General features: G+C 39.8%; 1 protein-coding gene across 1 annotated transcript in view; it reads right to left on the minus strand.

Moving 5' to 3' along the window:
- The window catches only part of LOC117500293 (disco-interacting protein 2 homolog C-like), a gene marked incomplete in the record, with an annotated part of 190,522 nt that overhangs the window by 53,691 nt on the left and 115,311 nt on the right, over positions 1-21,520 (minus strand). Inside the window, 2 exon segments of the mRNA XM_034153108.1 lie at positions 11,279-11,620; positions 17,537-17,662. Of these exon segments, the coding sequence (XP_034008999.1) occupies positions 11,279-11,620; positions 17,537-17,662 (468 nt within the window).

Here is a 21,520-nt window from a genome sequence, read left to right on the forward strand (position 1 = left end):
CAGTCTCAATAGATGTTAGCATGCAAACATTGATCCTATATTGCAGAGTTATTAGTTTCTCTACCGTGGATAAGAGTTGGATTTACCAGCTTTGAGATATTTCTGTTCAGGTTTAGATATTCAAACAAATACTGTAACTCCTAAAGGATGGAAAACACCTTTAAATGGAAAATATGACTTTTTATTTTCCATCAAAATTGGTATAGAGGATACGCTTGAAAACCAGCCATGAATACAAATCTGAAAAATACAATGAACTCAAATGTCTCTCAGTCATATAGAGTTATTCTGAGATATTGTATTCCATGCTTTGCTTACTGGGAATGATCTGACGTTAAATCTTTATATGCAAGTTGTTTTCGCTCCACTAAATTAAACATGTTGAGTATTCAGAGTAACAGATCCCACAAACTACCAACGATAGAACAAAGCTCTGATCTCGCAGTCTCCCAGTTACTTAATATTTCATCACTGCTTGTTCTCTCTGGGAGAAATACATACAGTATCATATTTCCTTTGTGTCGGCTTTGACTTATTAATTCAGCCTTCATTTACACTGAAAAATATGTTTTTTAAGCCTTATCCACATTTTAGGAAAAGCTACTTTAACTCCCATCTACTAGACTAAGGTTAGTTATATTGTTTCTTAATATAGCAACCATCCAACCCTTACCCCAGTTAATCTCAGCTCTGCGGCATTAAGAGGACTTACGGCCCGTCCACACAGCAGCGTAAAAAAATCTTGGAGGTGGGCGTATCTGAAGCTTGGGGATTTTTTGCGAGCAAGGCACCAACAACCAATCACATGAATCTCCCGCCCCCGACATACGAAGCAAAACAGCCCGAAGTAAACTGGATATAAACTCCCCAAACAGGCGAAAACATACCACTGTCTCTGCCACCTCCCTCCATGCCTGGCTCCTCCGGTTTATATCCCGGTAGGTAAATAGGGACTGGTCATAAAGCACCGGGTGATTCCCTACCGCTAATTTCTCCTCCATTCTTTGGAATATGAGGAAATGACCTGCGGTATGTCTCTCCCAGCATACACGCGGTTTGATTGGCTAGAGCTTGAACGGTCAGATTTGCATAAACGGGATTTGATTGGCTGACGCTTCCACCTCAGCTTCAAAAGTTGAACATTGCTCAACTTTGAATCCTGAAAATCCTGAAAATCTCCGCTCTGCTTCCCACAATGCAGTTCGGCGAAAAGTGAGGCAAAGTGACGTCACCCCATTCAAAGTGAATGGGCAGAAGCGTTCCAAGATTTTTTAACGCTGCTGTGTGGACGGTCCGTTATTGTGCTGATCTTCAGGTTCATTTTAGTATCTGATTGGTTAGCTGGCCGGCTCTGTTGTGATTGGACAACCACTAAGAGATGTCCCGCCCCTTAGCCTATCACGTACAATGTGATGAAACGCAGGGATTTCAGCCTTTGCAGACCATTTACAAAAACCTATGGGAACACCCTAAAAAGCACAATAGGGCCTCTTTAAGTTTCCTAATAGTCATGTGTGTTATCTGCATTTTTTCTTTCTATAACTCTATAACTTATAGGGGAAAAGTTAAGACGCGATGATATATGCACATATTTTCCATCCTTAACTTACGGTTTTATATCTACTGCTTAATTTTCTCTGATTTGCACTTTGTCATCTGCATGCATTCTGTATATAGCATTATAAATACTAATGCTAAATGCAACATACTAACAGAGATGCTGTGGAAAGTTTTGACATCTTTTATGCATGTCATGTCTTTTTTGATTCAATCATAGCAAAAACACGCTGACTAACAATGACCTGAATATGATTTGAAAGACTGAGACTACAAACTTATGGTTTTATATCTACTGCTTAACTTTCTCTGATTTGGTGTTGAATCTAAAAATGTTGCAAAAAGTTTTGACATCTTTTATGCACGTCATGTCTTTTTCGATTCATTCATAGCAAAGGTGACTAACAATGACCTGAATATGATTTAAGAAGCTGAGACAACCTCAGAAAAGAGAGATATTGTGCAGTGGAAGGATGAGAAAACAAGGGAGGTTAGAAAGTGAAAGTGATTCCCAGTGAAGCACTGAGCCAAAGCCAGCCGAGACCAAACAGAATCCTTCATGCAGACATTGAGTGAATATCAATACTGCAGCGCACGGACCAGGCATGCTAATTACTGAAGCTAGCAGAACGTCCTGTCTCTGCAACATCTGTCCGTTTGAGCCACACTGAACCAGACAGGAAGTTGACATCTTTTTGGGAGAGTGTGTGTGCATGCACGAGTATCCAGTGACCTCATCAGAGTGGGTTTATGATGATGATTTGTGACAGGGAGGAAGATGAATGCCTCCTTCGCTGCTGGAATACAAATCAGTCGGGATGATGGAGCAGATTCAGAATCAGGGACTTATCTCTGGTCAAGGAGGGTTTAAAGTTGTTGATGGTTAGAGATACTGTGGCAGGACATTATTTGTGTGACCTACGTTTTTCATTGACATGTCTACACTTTAGCTAATACAGTACACATGACAATGAAGCCTTGCATTTAATTGTATTTCATTGATTTACCTGTCTGGAGGTAGAGGTTGGCGAGACTGTTCTTAAGGGATTATTTATTCCGTTTCCTCTTACATTACCTTTAAAGGTGGGATAGGTAATTCACTTCAGAAACACTTGTTATATTCCATGGAATGCTCTTAACATCCCGATAGCAATGAATACATTAAATGCTTTGACAATAAAATACATTAGAACATTTCATCTGTGGAAGCCGTAGCGCTGTAAAAAGCACGACCAATCATCTGAGCCGGCCCGGCTAAAATAACTGGATGGCCTACCTGCCTGTCAGCCTTCCATCTGTGCACAAACTTATCTCGTGCCCTCATTGGTCATGTTCGTGTGTGTTGGAGGAGGGGCTCTGTAAGGAAGTGGCAGATTTTTTTCGGCTGCGTACTTTCAAATTCTAGCGCACTCGAGCTGGTTTCTCCATTCTTACCTACCCTACCTTTAACTCTACTCTGTATTTCTTCCTGTAAACTGTTTTATGTTGGAAATAAAGTAAATAAACAGTGTTGATAAGGTGTTCAAATAAAAGACTCTCTGTCTGAAAGGAAGGATGTTCAAATGTCACCTGGAATAAACTCCTGATTCCCGGATGAATGTGTCTTTATCTGCCGCCACTTTTTCGAGGTAGGTAAAGCGATGAGAAGGGAGAAAGCTGACTCTTTTTACTCTATCTATTTCAATCATCAAATTACATTTTTGTAAGTTAACGCTTCTTTCCAAAGGCCAATAAACCATAAGGAGACAAACTCAGAACACCCAAAAACCTGCAGGATAGCCATACTGTAATTGTGGTGCATTATTGTCAAATGTCCTTAATGTTTTACTTTTCTTTGGTTTTGGCCAAGGTGCAGGTGGGGTTTTTCCGTCTGCAAAGGAAGAATTCGACTTCCTGCAATCCTGATGTCAATTGGGAGCTCGTTCGTCTATTTTGGAGCCAGGATAGCAATCAGCAAACCAAGCAAATCACTGTTAGAGATCTCTTGAACTCAACCACTCTGTTTGTACCTGCTGCTGATCTCTAGTGCCCAAATTGTACCCACAACTCTCCACAGAGATGAAAAAAGGGATGAGATTGATCACTTATTAGCTACTTCCATCATCCATCGTTTGACTTGCCTGACTAATCATTTTGCTTTAGTTAAACCTCGTCTTAAAATCTGACTTTAACCAAAACATCTCAAGAGAAACAGGTCATCATTTATTAAACTACAGCAAGAAAGAGACAGCTCATATGAGAAGAAAACCTTGATCAATTCTGCATCTCTTTCCTGATGACCCTGCAGTGAAACCCTCCCTCCCGTCTGACACACCTGATGAATAGCATCCAGGAAGCTGCTCACTCCTCAGAGAGTCAGAGTAATCCCCTGACAGACGGGAGGATCAACTGCACTGCAATCCACACTGCAGCCTTAATTACATTTAACATGGGAACGCTTCCAGAACACTGGTAATGGACGCAGGGTCTGGCAGTGATGAATGTCTGATTAAAAGGTCTAACATTCAGCCCAATGCTCAATGTTCACCCCAGTGAGGATTTATATTGAGTGATACAGAGAGGAAGTTAGCATCGCAAGGGCTTAGTTAACAAAAGGCCAATGGGATTATTCCATTGGATTCTGTTATACTGCAGAAAAAGCAATCAGAAGAAGTAAAAAGCTAACGTTAGGATATAAAGGAACTACAGCACGGTCACATGACTTCACGTCACCACCGCTAAGCTAAAGGCGGCTAATGTTGGGCTATAAAGGAACTACAGCACGGTCACATGACTTCACTTCACCACTGCTAAGCTAAAGGCGGCTAATGTTTGGCTATAAAGGAACTACAGCACGGTCACATGACTTCACGTCACCAACGCTAAGCTAAAGGAGGCTAATGTTGGGCTGTAAAGGAACTACAGCAAGGTCACATGACTTCACTTCACCACCGCTAAACTAAAGGTGGCTAATGTTGGGCTATAAAGGAACTACAGCACGGTCACATGACTTCACGTCACCACCGCTAAGCTAAAGGCGGCTAATGTTGGGCTATAAAGGAACTACAGCACGGTCACATGACTTCACGTCACCACCGCTAAGCTAAAGAAGGCTAATGTTGGGCTATAAAGGAACTACAGCACGGTCACATGACTTCACGTCACCAGCGCTAAGCTAAAGGTGGCTAATGTTGGGCTATAAAGGAACTACAGCACGGTCACATGACTTCACGTCACCAGCGCTAAGCTAAAGGCGGCTAATGTTGGGCTATAAAGGAACTACAGCACGGTCACATGACTTCACGTCACTTCAAGGAGAGTTTGTCTTAATCTCTGCCTTATTCCACACTTCCAATTCCAAAACAAATAAAACAAACATTGACTTCTAGACGAGGGAACCAGAAAGTGAGTAATTTCTGGGATCAGGACTAATTCCTGCAGCTCTCTGTTCTCCAGCAATCTTAGAGAAACAAAGGGAGCCACTCCAGTAAATGAGTCAGATGCTGCCTTTTCATTTGCCACGAAGTGAGTTGGCAAATGGAGACTTCAGGTTGTACTTCTTCCACACAATGAGTTTATATTATTTGATATTGTTTGTGCATGTTAATGATCTGCAAAGGGCTGAACTCCCTGTGTCTTTTTGAACATTAAAGCATGGAAACATTGCACAGTAGAGGCACAACATACTAATATGAAACTTAAATGGTTATGGCTCTCCCTGCTATGACACCTCAATTTCCCTAAGGAGGTAATAATAAAGGTTTATCTCATCCTATTGTGATTTAAGGTAGCAGATAATACTGCATTAAAAAGAACTAAAGAGAGGACTAAGGCTTACATTCCTCCACCACCTGCTTCCTGACTCAGATTTAAAAGCTGTTCTGAAAGCAGATTGCCTCTGGCTGAGCAAACAACTGAAGAACATGCTGCATAATTATCCAAATCAATAAACAACAGCGCACAGAGCAACCTTGAAAGAAAGAGAGCAAAGACTCATTCATACAAGCTGTGATTTAAAAGCATTGTTGATTCTCTCCATCAACAGTTCACCATCTGAACAGCTGTGAACGCCAGAGGATTTGTTGTTTTAATCCACATAAAAAGAACACTTTCATGCATCTACAACAACACTCAATGCTATTCCAACTGAGGTTAGCATCGATATACTTTCTCCTGCAATTACAGAACATGGCTAAGCACATATTTATTTGCAGGAAACAACCAATGAGGGGGCAGAGCTCCAAATGCAAGCATATGATGGAGGAGATTTGGGGGGAAAGTCAACATCCCTACGAGAGGGATGGCAGGAGAGCGGCTTCTCCTCTCGGACATGCTACAATTTAACTTACCATTTCCATTCTCTACCCTCCTCCTCCTCTTCCTCAAGGAGAGGTGGGCTAACAGGCCTGCATGTGAGGAACAAAGAGGGAGGGGGGGTCTTGAAAAGATGCATCAAATCGAGAGTAAATTAACTTTACTGCGCTGGAGTCATTTCTCTTTACACCAGTGAAGTAAACACAGTGATTTATATTGTGGTGATAAAACGTTGCGTTAAAAAACGGCTCAGTGTTATACTGTAATTCAACAAAAGGTCATATATTTTATCATAAATATAGGGCTTAGTGTAATACTGGATTCTGATTGGTCAATTTGGACAGTTCAGAAGTTGTTCATTTTCCAATAACAGACTGTTGCTAAGGAGAACAGACCGTTGCTAAGGAGAACAGACCGTTGCTAGGGAGGATCAAAGGACTATGTGCAGTCATATCAATCCACAGAAAGAAGTCCGGTCGATTTACCGTCAGCTGTGAACAACAAACCTGAGTTTTCTTCATCAGAAAACACCACGAGAAGGAAAGAGGTTTAATTCAAATGTAATGATATACCCAATATTTAGTTACAAATTAAATGTAGCTATTTCTGTACGATGCATAGGTGTCATTAAAATACATTTTATGATACTTTTATTAAATGTAATGAATGGACGCAAAGACGAAGTAAAAGTTTTGCTGTGAAGATGAAATATCTAATTCTCAAACTATTTCAGGTTATTTCAATATGTTTACTTGATAGAGATTCATTTGTGTACCTTACCAATTCATTTAGATGTATTTCTAATATACAGAATACGGTGTTGTACTGTTTTGCTAGTTATTTTGGTTAAAACATGTCTATAATCCGACATTTGAATTGAAAAACTGCGAAAAATAACACTTCTAAGCTAAGCCTTCTGAGCTAACACTGCCATATGTGCAATATACACTTTATTCATGTTATAACTGGCTTTAATACTTTTAGATGTTTACTTTTTTTATCATGGATGTGTGTTTAATAGATTTTTATCGAATAACATGTGCTTACCTAAATGAACCCATTGTGGAACATAGTAAGGATTTCTAATTCTGATAGGGCAATTCAATTTTTTTATAATAAGGTGCAATGTAGAATTTGTATATGCTATTTTTTTTTTAAAGAAGCTTTGAGTTTAGTCTATTCTAACGCTCACAGGTGCTTGAGATTTAAAAATATCCCTACTTTAAACGGAGCTCCATATGTCTCCAAAGGTTTCCAATGATTACCCAGCAGCAGCAGCACAAACAAGCACTTAGTGATTGTATCAGGAACAAAAGAGTCGCCCGGTGACACAAACACAGCGAGTCCTTTTGAACCTGAACGCAGCGAAAAGTCCAGCAAAAACATCCGAGCGTCCTCAGAGACCCCGAGAGCACGAGAGGTCGAAAGATTGTGGAGAAGGAGGCGTACGTTATCTTCAGGAGCAGCAAGCTGTTCTGATAAGAGCGGGATAAAGAGAGGCTGCATGGAAAACAATCTGCCTCAAGTATAAACACACACACACACACACACACACACACACACACACACATTGAAAACACTGGAGACCTACTGCTTTGGCCTTGAAGAAGGAAATGAGAAACAGAGCTGTAACTCACACGTTCAAACAACGCTAAGACTTTCCTCTGTGATAAACATGAAGAAAGACTTAATACGCCAATTAAAAAAAGAAAAAAATACACTATATAAAAATGTTTGACTGAAGATCTGTAACATGTAAATCAAACTATAACAGATAAGCAAAGGAGCCATATTCTGCTCATTTCCAGGTTCTTATTAGTATGTAGTGTCTCTACTTTAAAGAGTCCTCTCCTGCTGATGTTCAGGTGTATATCAGTATGTAGTGTCTCTACTTTAAAGAGTCCTCTCCTGCTGATGTTCAGGTGTATATCAGTATGTAGTGTCTCTACTTTAAAGAGTCCTCTCCTGCTGATGTTCAGGTGTATATCAGTATGTAGTGTCTCTACTTTAAAGAGTCCTCTCCTGCTGATGTTCAGGTGTATATCAGTATGTAGTGTCTCTACTTTAAAGAGTCCTCTCCTGCTCATGTTCAGGTGTATATCAGTATGTAGTGTCTCTACTTTAAAGAGTCCTCTCCTGCTGATGTTCAGGTGTATATCAGTATGTAGTGTCTCTACTTTAAAGAGTCCTCTCCTGCTGATGTTCAGGTGTATATCAGTATGTAGCGTCTCTACTTTAAAGAGTCCTCTCCTGCTGATGTTCAGGTGTATATCAGTATGTAGTGTCTCTACTTTAAAGAGTCCTCTCCTGCTGATGTTCAGGTGTATATCAGTATGTAGTGTCTCTACTTTAAAGAGTCCTCTCCTGCTGATGTTCATGTGTATATCAGTATGTAGTGTCTCTACTTTAAAGAGTCCTCTCCTGCTGATGTTCAGGTGTATATCAGTATGTAGTGTCTCTACTTTAAAGAGTCCTCTCCTGCTGATGTTCAGGTGTATATCAGTATGTAGTGTCTGTACTTTAAAGAGTCCTCTCCTGCTGATGTTCAGGTGTATATCAGTATGTAGTGTCTCTACTTTAAAGAGTCCTCTCCTGCTGATGTTCAGGTGTATATCAGTATGTAGTGTCTCTACTTTAAAGAGTCCTCTCCTGCTGATGTTCAGGTGTATATCAGTATGTAGTGTCTTTACTTTAAAGAGTCCTCTCCTGCTGATGTTCAGGTGTATATCAGTATGTAGTGTCTCTACTTTAAAGAGTCCTCTCCTGCTGATGTTCAGGTGTATATCAGTATGTAGTGTCTCTACTTTAAAGAGTCCTCTCCTGCTGATGTTCAGGTGTATATCAGTATGTAGTGTCTCTACTTTAAAGAGTCCTCTCCTGCTCATGTTCAGGTGTATATCAGTATGTAGTGTCTCTACTTTAAAGAGTCCTCTCCTGCTGATGTTCAGGTGTATATCAGTATGTAGTGTCTCTACTTTAAAGAGTCCTCTCCTGCTGATGTTCAGGTGTATATCAGTATGTAGTGTCTCTACTTTAAAGAGTCCTCTCCTGCTCATGTTCAGGTGTATATCAGTATGTAGTGTCTCTACTTTAAAGAGTCCTCTCCTGCTGATGTTCAGGTGTATATCAGTATGTAGTGTCTCTACTTTAAAGAGTCCTCTTAATGGTTCATGCACCAAAACCTATAGGACACACTACAGGAAAGGAAAACCCCCACAAAGCCGAATGCAAACATAAATAGAGAATACATTATATTGTATATTAATCCGAACGATCCTTTAAACAAACCTACACAATGATTGTTTCTAAATCTCATGGACTTATTATCGTGAGGAGATAACTGCGATGCTATCATCCAGGTTGGTGTAGAACTCTATATTAGTGAAATAGAGAATTAGAGCCCACAGCTTGATGCATTAACTCCTAAGATATTCACTAATGAAAATCAGTAGGGATTTCTAGGATGCAGACGGGTACATTTCACGCCAACTTCCAAGTAGAGAAAGCTGCTTTTCAACTTTTCACTAGCAGTGTATTTCTTCACATTTTACTCTGACCACTGAAATCAAAAGTTTGAAGCACTTTTTTTTGTCGAGTTTCTTCACCAGCTTCCCCTTTGCCACAGACTCAGACTCAGAAACAAGTTCATTACCAGGTAGGTTGACGCGTACGAGGAATTTGACTTGATGTTACGGTGCATACATAACCCTAAAAACACAGATAGAGTATATATAACAGTATTTACAGTACATAGAAATGGAATGGAATAAAATAAGTGGCGTCCTGCGGACACACACACACACACACACACACACACACACACACACACACACACACACACACACACACACACACACACACACACACACACACACACACACACACACACACACACACACACACACACACACACACACACACACCACACACACACACACACACACACACACACACACACACACACACACACACACACACACACACACACACACACACACACACACACACACACACACACACACACACACACACACACACACACACACTTATATGATAAACTTCTCAACCCCCAGCTAACTTTACCACCTCAATAAATAAACTGAGGAGAAGTTTCTTTATTTGAAGATTGAATACGACAGGCTTTGAAGTTCCTCGCTGCAGTTTTTCACTCTTGTTGTTCCTAAACTGGGATTCAGGGACGTTCTCTGGGTCTTAAGAGGATTCTTTGACAACATGTGGAAGAGTTTAAGTTAGTTTTCTGTGCTTAAATGCAGAACAACAAGCAGTCAGAATGGTGCCAACTACATTTCTCTTTTTTGCTCAGGAGTAAAGTCAAATGAGATCTAATGGTTTTATTCATTAGCATTTAAGGTGTCTTGACTTTGCTGAAGATGTCTGGACGTGGCTAATCGACTGCATTTGGTTAAGAGTTATCTTTAGTTAGCTAAGGGTGTCTAGATTAAGCAAATAGTCCTTTAACTAGAGTGAGGGTGTTTGGTTTGCTAATGGTGTTTCTGTTCTTTGCTAAAATAGTTTGTGTTTCACTAAAAGGTATCTAGACTTTTAAATATTTAAGGTTTGACCAAGACAATTTGCTAAAGATGTTTCTGGACCTTGCCGAAAGTATCTGGATTATAGATAGGTTGTCTAAAGTTTGTTACGGGTCTTTTCTAAAGATGTCTGTTTTTGACTAAGAGGGTCATGATATGGCTAAAGGTGTCAGGATTAGGGAAACCATTATTGTGACGTTTCAGCGTTTCTGTAAACTTTCTTGAGAATGTCTTGACTTTCCTGAAGATGTCTGGATTTTGCCAAGAGCATTTTGTTCATTGTTTGGTTAAGACTGCCTGGACGTTGCATCTTGATTGTGATTGTTTATTGTTTTCTAAGGGTCCTTTGTCTTTGCTAAAGATGACTAACTGTTTGACTAATTGTGTCAGAAAGCCCTTACTGGGAAGTTATGGCTCGATGTACTTTCCTATGAGTGTCTGGACTCTGGCTAACAAACTGTATGTGGCTAAAGCGTTGGTTTGCTGATGGTGTTAAGTAGATTAAGGGAGTCTGTTGTTTGCTAACAGTGTCTGTGGTCTTTGGTATTAGACTAAGATCACATTGTTTGGCTAAAGATGTTCTGGACCGTCCTAAGAGTGTCTGGACTTTCTGTAGTTTGCTATGGGTGTCTAGATCTTCCTAAGAGTGCTTTAAGGTGGTCTTATGTTGCTAACGCTGTCTTTGTTCGTTGCTAAAGGAATGGATTTTTCTAAAGTTGTCAGGACTTTTAAATTATTTAAAGTTTCTATTTGCCTAAGATCGCCTGGACTTCACTGGGTATCTCGATTACGATTGGTCTGCAAGTTTCCCAACAGGGTCATCATTCCTTTCTCGGAATCAGAATGATTGAACTCGTGCCTCCAACGTGTCCTCCTACCTGTCTTGTGGCGATGATGATGATGGTGGTGGTGTCTGACGTGGTGCTGGTGGGCGGAGATGTGGACGTGTTGGGCGAGGACGTCGGCCAGCCTCCCTCCGGCCGCTCCGCTCCCCCCACTGCGGGTGGAGGAGGAGGAGGAGGAGGCCGTGGAGGAGGTGTTGGTGGAGGAGGTGCCGTGGATGGCTCTGTTTATCCATCGCTCCATGCTGATGCTCCCGTCCCGACTGGACGTTGTTGTTCCTCCAACGCCTCCTCCTCCTCCATCTTTTTCTTCTTCCTCACCGTCACCTCCTTCCTCTTCATCGCCCTGACCCTCACCCTCCGAGCCTGAGGAGGTATCTGAGGGGGGGAGAAGAGAGGAGTTGAAACTTGAAACAAAGCACCACTCAGCTTCCAGAGAACAAACGGACCTCTGCATCTGTTAGGAAAACACTGAATGTCCTCTTCCAATATCAGAGTCCACATGATAACAAAGGTATCCCAACTGTAGCTGTGTACATGACAGGATGTATGATTACCTAGAAGAGCATCAGGACTGTTTGAGGCATATGATAGCTATGTGATTAACATGATGATTCAGCCTCTATGGAGATAGACATATGACAAGCATGATCATTTCTGACGTGGAGCTAATCTGAAGTAAACATTGAATACTGCTTTCTATTCCTCCATCTTGTGACTGTGTAACTCCCTCTCTTGGATATCAGCATGTGAAGGACACTGTTCAGGAACTAGTTGATGCTCTGTATGTGATGACTACTTCCATTCTGGAGAGGATCAGAGATACATGGATCCTGAGATTGAAGCTCAAGCCGGTGACCAGTGATTATTAACATTTTAACTATTCAGAAAAAGTCAGAATTTTGAGAAAAAGTCAGAATTTTGAGAAAAATGTAGAATATTGAGATTTTTTTTACGTTTTACTTACTGTCCTTTTTTAATTTTTTATTCTAACCTTTTATGCTTTTAACCTTTTTTTTATTACCATATTTTATTCAATATGTTCCTTGCTAACATTTTATTGTATTTTCTCCTCGCATTGTGAAGCACCTTGAGATGTTGTTGTTTTTAAAGTGTGCTATATAAATGAAATGTATTCTTATTCTTATTACAATGACAGAAGTAGAAATGGTGGACTAGGGCTGCACGATATTTATTTTGATGGATATTGCAATTGCGATATTATTTACAACATCATAGGGAATGCCAATTATTGTAAGATTGCTGATATTATCATCAAAAAATAAATACAATTTGGCTAGCGCTCAAAGACATGACGTGATAGGCTAAGGGACATCTCTAAGCAGTTGACACATCACAACAGACCTTTTTGAACATTAACACATGAAAGTAATGTCCCAGTTGTGCTCAAAATACAAATATGAACCTGGGTTATTAATTAAGTTATTAAGTCAAACTTCTCTCTCTTTAAATTTAATATTTTCTGGTTTCTTTACTTCTTTATCAGAAGTAAATTACATTTCTTTTACATCTGAGTACATCATGTTAGGCTTTTGGACAAACTGATCAACCTTTTTTCACAATTTTCTGACATTTAAAGACAAAAAAATATACATTTTAACCAAGAAAGTAATCAACGAAATAACTGGCATTGAGAATAATCACAGGTTTGCATCCTCTAAATCAAACCGTTAAAAACAAGTGACCCTTTAACATGAATCTGGTGCACTCCAATAATAAGTGGAATATATATTTGCTTTATTCAGAGACAGACAGAAAAATAGTTTCCGTGTATGTTATGGTTCTTTTGTGAGTAGCCTGAAAATGTTTCAGCTCCCATCTGTTTAGAGTTGCCGTGGGGGGATGGAGTAAAGTTTGTTTTACAAAAGAGTGTCTGCAAATGTGTGTGTATGAGTGTGTGTGTGCACATGTTTTGCATGTGATTTCCATAATGCCCACAGCATTGTGGGACTAATAGTGGTTATATGAATAACAACAGAAGCTGACCCAGTTCTCACACACACACCCACACACACACACACACACACACACACACACACACCACAAAACAACACATATACAGACACACCACAAAACAACACATACACACACACACACACACACACACACCACAAAACAACACACACACACACAGGTGCATTTTTCCCACAGCGCAGTAAATTAGTCCAACAACCATCCAAACGAAAAAGAAAACTCAGAAGACCGCTGAGATTATAAAATGAAGAGTGATTAACAGACTCACGTTCATTAGGTGCACAAAAACACACAACTCATTACAATGAAATACAACTGATGAGGTCATTTCTATTTAATTGGGTAGATAAGAACAAAATCTGCCTTGGATTCAACTTTTTTTTGGAAGTACTATGCTGTGTTGCGTCTGAAAATAGAAAAGAACATCATCAGGAGAGGACTCTTTAAAGTAGAGACACTACATACTGATATACACCTGAACATCAGCAGGAGAGGACTCTTTAAAGTAGAGACACTACATACTGATATACACCTGAACATCAGCAGGAGAGGACTCTTTAAAGTAGAGACACTACATACTGATATACACCTGAACATCAGCAGGAGAGGACTCTTTAAAGTAGAGACACTACATACTGATATACACCTGAACATCAGCAGGAGAGGACTCTTTAAAGTAGAGACACTACATACTGATATACACCTGAACATCAGCAGGAGAGGACTCTTTAAAGTAGAGACACTACATACTGATATGAAACTGACAAAAAGCACATGTGGATTAACTTGACTCCCAAAATATGTAAACAAATGAAAACATAAAAACCGCTAAATGCTAATTTGCATATCTTCCTATGCAAAGTTTAAAAGCACATTATTAAAGATTGTTTGCTTAAATTAAAACAACGTTGACAATAGTGACACCTGACATTTGCAGTTTTAAATAAAATGCCATGGGACTTGACGCTGTTTTGCAAACGTGAAAACTACCCACAGTGCTTTGCTGACATGGTTGAAGAGCCTTGTTTGGAGCAAGGCCCTGCAGAGTGACAACACACAAACATGTTGACAGAAAAAAGATGCTGCCAGGCTACCCAGGGTTGCCATGAAGTAAACACAAACACAGAGAGAGAAGAGAGGGAGTTTCTGACACACAGCAGCATATTTTCATAAAGCTAAAACATATTTATTGAGAAATTGGGAAAATGCAGCAGTCGTCAGCCAATAACAATCCTGCCCTGCTCGTCATCTCTGCACGAAGCGACCTGCTGCTCAGCAACAAGCCACTGTGCTGTCCTCGAATAAACCCCACCGGCAGACAGGCAGATGTGTGTGTGTGTGTGTGTGTGTGTGTGTGTGTGTGTGTGTGTGTGTGTGTGTGTGTGTGTGTCTGCTTTAACTGCTCCCTGAGGACGTGAGCTCTTTTTAAATTTGCAAGATGTCATGTGTGTGTGTGTGTGTGTGTGTGTGTGTGTGTGTGTGTGTGTGTGAGTGTGTGTGTGTGTGTGTGTGTGTGTGTGTGTGTGTGTGTCCTTGCAGCTTGTGGAAAAACAACACATTCAGAAAAGCACGTAATGCTGTTCATGTGTGTGTGGAAAATGTGTTTGTACATTTATGAAGGATTGATGTCAGTGCTTGTTGAACATTGCGTACACATGTATCTATAAATGTGTGTGTGTTATATTTATGAGCCTTATTCTCATTGCAAAATAACAGTTTCTCCAACTAACCCTTAGAGCTCTACTACTGTCCGGAAACAAATAAAACCACATCAGCGAGCCACGCTGTTGCACTGTGACATGTTCCTTCATTACGAACTCACATCCTGTTGTTTATTGTGACGTTGTGCTGCCACAAATACTCAAATTTGGATTAATCCGCTGCTAAAATTAGTCCCGAATCAATGTTCCTATGGTGGATTAAAAACTACACCCACCAGATTTTCTTTTTAGGAATAACCGAGCCTTTAAAATGAGTCTATATATGTGTGTTTGTATAGACTTACGGCTCCAGTAGGTACTGCTTTAAGGTGGCAGGCAGATGCAAACGTGCTACAACGGCACAAAACACTTCCATTAGTAGAAACACGCTGCAGCTTCAGAAACGATGCAAATATAAAAACACAAATGTGCCAAAACACATTCAAATGAAAAAACATATTCAGCAACAAAACGCTGCAAGAAGCTCAACGGAAACCAGGGGACTTTAAAAAGTGACGCACACAGCTGGGACCGGACCGGTTGGTGACGTTCAGGGATTTTGGTACATTTGTGTTTTTTATATTTGCATCTTTTCTTGTGTGAAGTGTTTTCGGCTAATGCGTTTGTACCTGTAGGTCACTGTACTTCTTTTATTAGAGAGACAATACCAAAACACAATGTTAGTTTTGTATTTTTGGGGGGATTTAATGGCCTTCAAAGTAGTGCCATTTGGTTTTAACATATTTTTACATTAGATTTGACCTCGCTGTAATTTGTTATTACCAAATTACATTACATGTCACTTGTTAGATGCTTTTATCCAAAGCGACTTACATACTCAATACTGTGGACAATCCCCACAGGAGCAATTTGGGGTGAAGTGTCTCAGGGACACAACGACATGCTGACTGCAGTGGGGTTTGAACCTGTGCTCCCTTGATCCCAACACCAACGCACAACCCACTGCGCCACACACCTCCTAAAATCTGCTAGAACTTTTAATTTACTTCTTGTTTTGAGTGTTTGCTCTTCCATATTGTGATAAAAACTCTTGTGTTTATTTGATTTCTTGAGTGTTACACTACTTGATACTAAAGAAGTATTATGGAAGTACAGAGACATAAAGAAAGGGCATTAAAGTAAGATAAAGGAAGGGCAAATAAGGATAAGAGTGTGCTAAAACAGACCCTGGACATGTAAAATCACTCATGAGAAAATAGTACGCGCATTAGTTGCACACATTGATCCAATAACCTGCCCTCGTATTTAATATTTAGCTGCGGTACGATTCCTCTTTGAGCCATTAGTCTAACTCGTGATTAGTTCAGCGAGACTCAGTCCTGCAGCTGGAGGAATAAGGGCCTCATTTACGCCCTCGTTAAACCACACCAGCTCCATAAAGACACATCGGATCAGCGCCACCGTCGATGTGCACATTTACAGAGGAGAGATGGTTACTTCAGGTTTCAGCAGGGATCCAATCTGTGACTGCTGAGTGACATTAACTCCACACACTACACTAAAGATACAGATGTGGAAATAAGGGGGGTTGTAAGTAGGGCTGTGCAATTAATCGTATTTTAATCGCAATTACGATTTTGGCCTGCCACAATTACGAAAACAACATAATCGAAAAAAACGATTATTTTGCTTTGCTAGGTTGTGACAGTGCACTGCAACATATTTGATCTAATGTATTTGTATTTATCATATTTATATATGTTTAGTAGCTTGTTGAAGTGCGCTCCAAAATATTTGTTGATCTTGTTTATTGGTATTTATTATTTTGATATTATTTATTTAAATGTATCATTTAATTTATTTATTTTTGTATTGGTTTTTCAGTTGAATTATACGTTCAGGGAAATCAACAGTTAAAAAGATACTGTTCAAATTATTATTTGTATTTAAAAGTTCAATAAATGGATGTTTTCAAAGTCATGAATAATCGTATTTAATAATCGTGATATCAATTATTGACCAAAATAATCGTGATTATGATTTTTGCCATAATCGCACAGCCCTAGTTGTAAGGGTTGCTTCCACCTGCGTGCATGTTAGCTGGCAGCAGTGATCGAACAAATACAACCGTACAAAAGAGCAATAAAGGGTCGGAAGCTATAAAAAAAGTCCTCAAACTGATCCATAAATCTGTGCAGAAATGAAATGTTGTCCTGAAAACACCTCCAACTACACGTTGTAATGGGACCTTTTTTATATCAGAGAGGGTAAGCAATCATCCCCGGGTTATAAATCATTGTTTCACGACAAAAAGACAATTTATGAATTATTCCCAAGAAACTTAAGAGCACCTTTTTGCACGATTAATGATGAAATGAAACCATCCATTATTCTCCTAAGTCATTTGGTAAATGGACTCAATGGGAAATATTTACACAGCCCTTTTTCCTGTCATTACGCCCTGGATATTTTGGATTCAGCCTCTTGCACAAGGACACATGACATGTTGACTACAGGAGCTGGGAACCGAACCAACGACCTTCAAATCGACCGCTCTACCTTCTGAGAACCATATGAGTGTTAGTCGACTACGTTTCTCTGACAGCCCTAGAGAACAGATGTTTGTATGTTTCCGTACCTGGTGGTGTGTAGGCGTCCATGGAGGTCTGGACCACCAGCGACCGCCTCTTGGAAGGCATCGGCACCGCCAACTTCCTCTCTTTGTGTTTGGCGAGGGCCGCCTGCACCGCCTCTGTGTGAACATCTGGAGACACAAGTGTATACTTAATAACAAATCGGAGGTACTTACCTATTTCAGGTTATCCTATTTTATACATACCATACATTGTAATACCTTTGAGTCTATATTTATCTGAGAAAACACAATTCAGACAAATCAAATGGCAGATTAAGAACGCATTATTGCAGATTAAAACTGTGTCTTGTAGACCTTACAAGACATATTTAGATGTCCATAAATCGTTACCCTTTACACTTCTTAGATGGGTTCAAAGCCTGGATTAGAGAAAAAATATATATCTAATAATGTCATGAAGTAACATTTATAAATAAGTCACAGATGACATCTTTCTGTCATCATTACTTCAGTTTCTTTAGCCATTAAAACCTTCGTACTTAAGCAGAATTGAGACATTTGCAGGAATTTTGTTTGAAATGAAGTACTTTCACTTGAGTTAACGATCTGAGTGCTACAAACCAATAACAACGGAAATAAGCCGATTCATTTCAGGCATGGGTATCTTCCAACATATGAGCTTTATTTAGCCAATAAAACATTTATACTTCAGCAGAATTGAGACATTTGCGGGAATTTTGTTTGAAATGAAGTACTTTTACTTGAATAAATGATCTGAGTGCTACTTACTAACCCATAAAAAAAGAAATAAGCCAATTAGTTTCAGTGTAAACAGAGAGAGAGAGTGTTAAATAACAGAGAGTGCTTCCAGTGAAAGTAGAGGAGCAGCAGCGAGACCATCAGCTGTGTTTGTGCTGCAGTGTTCTCCGCACAATGAGCACCGTGTTCCCATTTATCCACGTTCAGTCTGTGGACGCAGAGTCTAAGACGGCGGCTCCCATGAGGCCTGGTGGTTTCTCCAGAATGGATCGAGTTCGGGGAGCGTCGGAGCAGACGTTTCTGTAAATGAGTGTTTCTAAGAGCGAGATAAAACGCCGCCGTGTAGCCACAGCTGGTTTCGTTTGAACAGTGTCCATCGCTGTCAGACAGCACACACACACACACACACACACACACACACACACACACACACACACACACACACACACACACACACACACACACACACACACACACACACACACACACACACACACACACACACACACACACACACACACACACACCACACACACACACACACACACACACACACACACACACACACACACACACACACACACACACACACACACACACGTCGATAATGACATCAGTCAGACATGTGTCGGATGAATGGAGCTCACACATGTACGTTTGTTTAACTTGTGCGCAGGGAACGGAGGTGATTTAAATCTCAAGTGCACGTTTATTGTCTTGTGGTTGACCGAGTGTGACGGAAAAGGGTGTAAAAGTAAGTGTGTGTGACGTTTAAAAGGTGCTCACACAGCTTTTCTTTTTCAACTTAATGGGTTGAAAGCTTTTTTTTATGGATTTAAATCCTGTCCAAACAAACTCTCAGGTCCAATCAGGTGTTCCCGCTGACCAGGAACTCCTGTCTGTTTCCTTGTTAGAGAACTGCCTATCTTTGCTTCTAAACCCCCGAACGTCACCACTGCAAACTCCTACAGATGAGATGCCACTGAAGAGAAGTTTAAATCCTCAGTTAATCCTATATTAATCTTTACAGGACACCAGATGGAACAAAAGCAAACAATGTATGTTGAAAGACAGATTTGTCGAAAAGCTTTTTCCACAGATTTCTGCCGAACTCTGGATTTCTTCTGCAGATAATGTCACAGTGTGATGATCAGGATGAATGAGTGGATCGAGGTAAAGTGTAGATGTGTTCCCAGGTCTATAGTCTCCAAACAAACCTGGGGAAAACCTCTCTGAACCAATGCACAATTGGACTATAGCTAGATAAATATAAGACAGATGTAACATGGGGATCTTCCAACATGTGAGCTCAGAGAAAAAAAGGAACTACATTTGAAAAACCTGTAATTTATATATCTTTATCAGATAACGTCAAGATATTTAAAAGGGGACCTATCATGCAAAATGCACTTTTGTACGTCTTTTATACATGAATATGTGTCCCCGGTGTTCCAGGGAACTCACCAAGTGTCAGAAAACACAACCCTCTCTATTTTCCTCCATACCCAAATCTCTAAAAAAGGGGCTGCAACGGATCTGATAAAAACTGATCCAGATTTGAACACTGTCCTGACATCAGGACGGTGGCGCTACGGCTATTGGGCCAACTCCACCAATCAGGAGGAGACAGCCACGGCCATTGCTGTTCGAAAGCGCTGGAGACGCTGTAGTACATATGCCAGGCCTGTAGATGGTGCTGTTCTCACTGAATCTGCCCCTTCAAAAACAGATCTAGAAATTGTCAAATTGAGCAAAATGAGGCATGGCTAAAATGCATGATCTGTTTGGTATTTTGAAGAAAAAAAAAGTATAAATATGCCTTATATAGGTATGGTCCTATACTATATTATTCAAATATAGCATGATAGGTCCACTTTAAGATACTTTATATTGGCCTCAACATCCAAGTATCAGCCGGGTTATATCCCTATAGTGTCATTTTCTCATAGACTTCTATACAAACTATATTTGTCGTAACCATTGGAGTCGATCAGAAAGAAATAAGTTTAAGAAAATCAGGTTTCCTTATCGATATGCAGCCAAGACCTCCAAATGATAATGACATCCTTACCTGTATTGGGAAGAACTAACATTTGTTTTACCACTTATTGCTTAAGTTATCATATATAATCCATAATGCTACTGAGGGGATTAACGAGCCTCGTTGACTGTTTGCTGTGTACATTTAGAGTTGACTGAGATACAAACAATGGCCATTCAGACCTTTAAAGTGTTGTAAATGCTGGCTATGTTAACTTGGAATTGTGTTCCCTCTATTTTGATTTCTTCTACTCCTCATTGAAAATATCCTTTTACATACATAACTGTATTGGGTAATGAGTGTCACACACAGAGGTGGGAAGTAGTGGAGCACAAATACTTCGTTACTGTACTTAAGTACATGTTTCTGGTATCAGTACTTTACTCCACTACTTATTTTTCTGACGACTTTTTACTTTCTACTTCTTACATTTTGAACACAAATACCTGTACTTTCTACTTCTTACATTTTGAACACAGATACCTGTACTTTCTACATGTTGAACACAAATACCTGTACTTTCTACTTCTTACATGTTGAACCCAAATACCTGTACTTTCTACTTCTTACATGTTGAACACAAATACCTGTACTTTCTACTTCTTACATTTTGAACACAAATACCTGTACTTTCTACTTCTTACATGTTGAACCCAAATACCTGTACTTTCTACTTCTTACATGTTGAACACAAATACCTGAACTTTCTACTTCTTACATTTTGAACACAAATACCTGTACTTTCTACTTCTTACATGTTGAACTCAAATACCTGAACTTTCTACTTCTTACATGTTGAACACAAATACCTGTACTTTCTACTTCTTACATTTTGAACACAAATACCTGTACTTTCTACTTCTTACATGTTGAACTCAAATACCTGTACTTTCCACTTCTTACATGTTGAACTCAAATACCTGTACTTTCTACTTCTTACATGTTGAACCCAAATACCTGTACTTTCTACTTCTTACATGTTGAACCCAAATACCTGAACTTTCTACTTCTTACATGTTGAACACAAATACCTGTACTTTCTACTTCTTACATGTTGAACACAAATACCTGTACTTTCTACTTCTTACATGTTGAACACAAATACCTGAACTTTCTACTTCTTACATGTTGAACACAAATACCTGTACTTTCTACTTCTTACATGTTGAACCCAAATACCTGTACTTTCTACTTCTACATTTCCCAAACAGGCTGGTTCCTTTAGT

This window comes from Trematomus bernacchii, unplaced genomic scaffold, assembly GCF_902827165.1.
Source record: "Trematomus bernacchii unplaced genomic scaffold, fTreBer1.1, whole genome shotgun sequence".
NCBI lineage: Eukaryota > Metazoa > Chordata > Actinopteri > Perciformes > Nototheniidae > Trematomus > Trematomus bernacchii.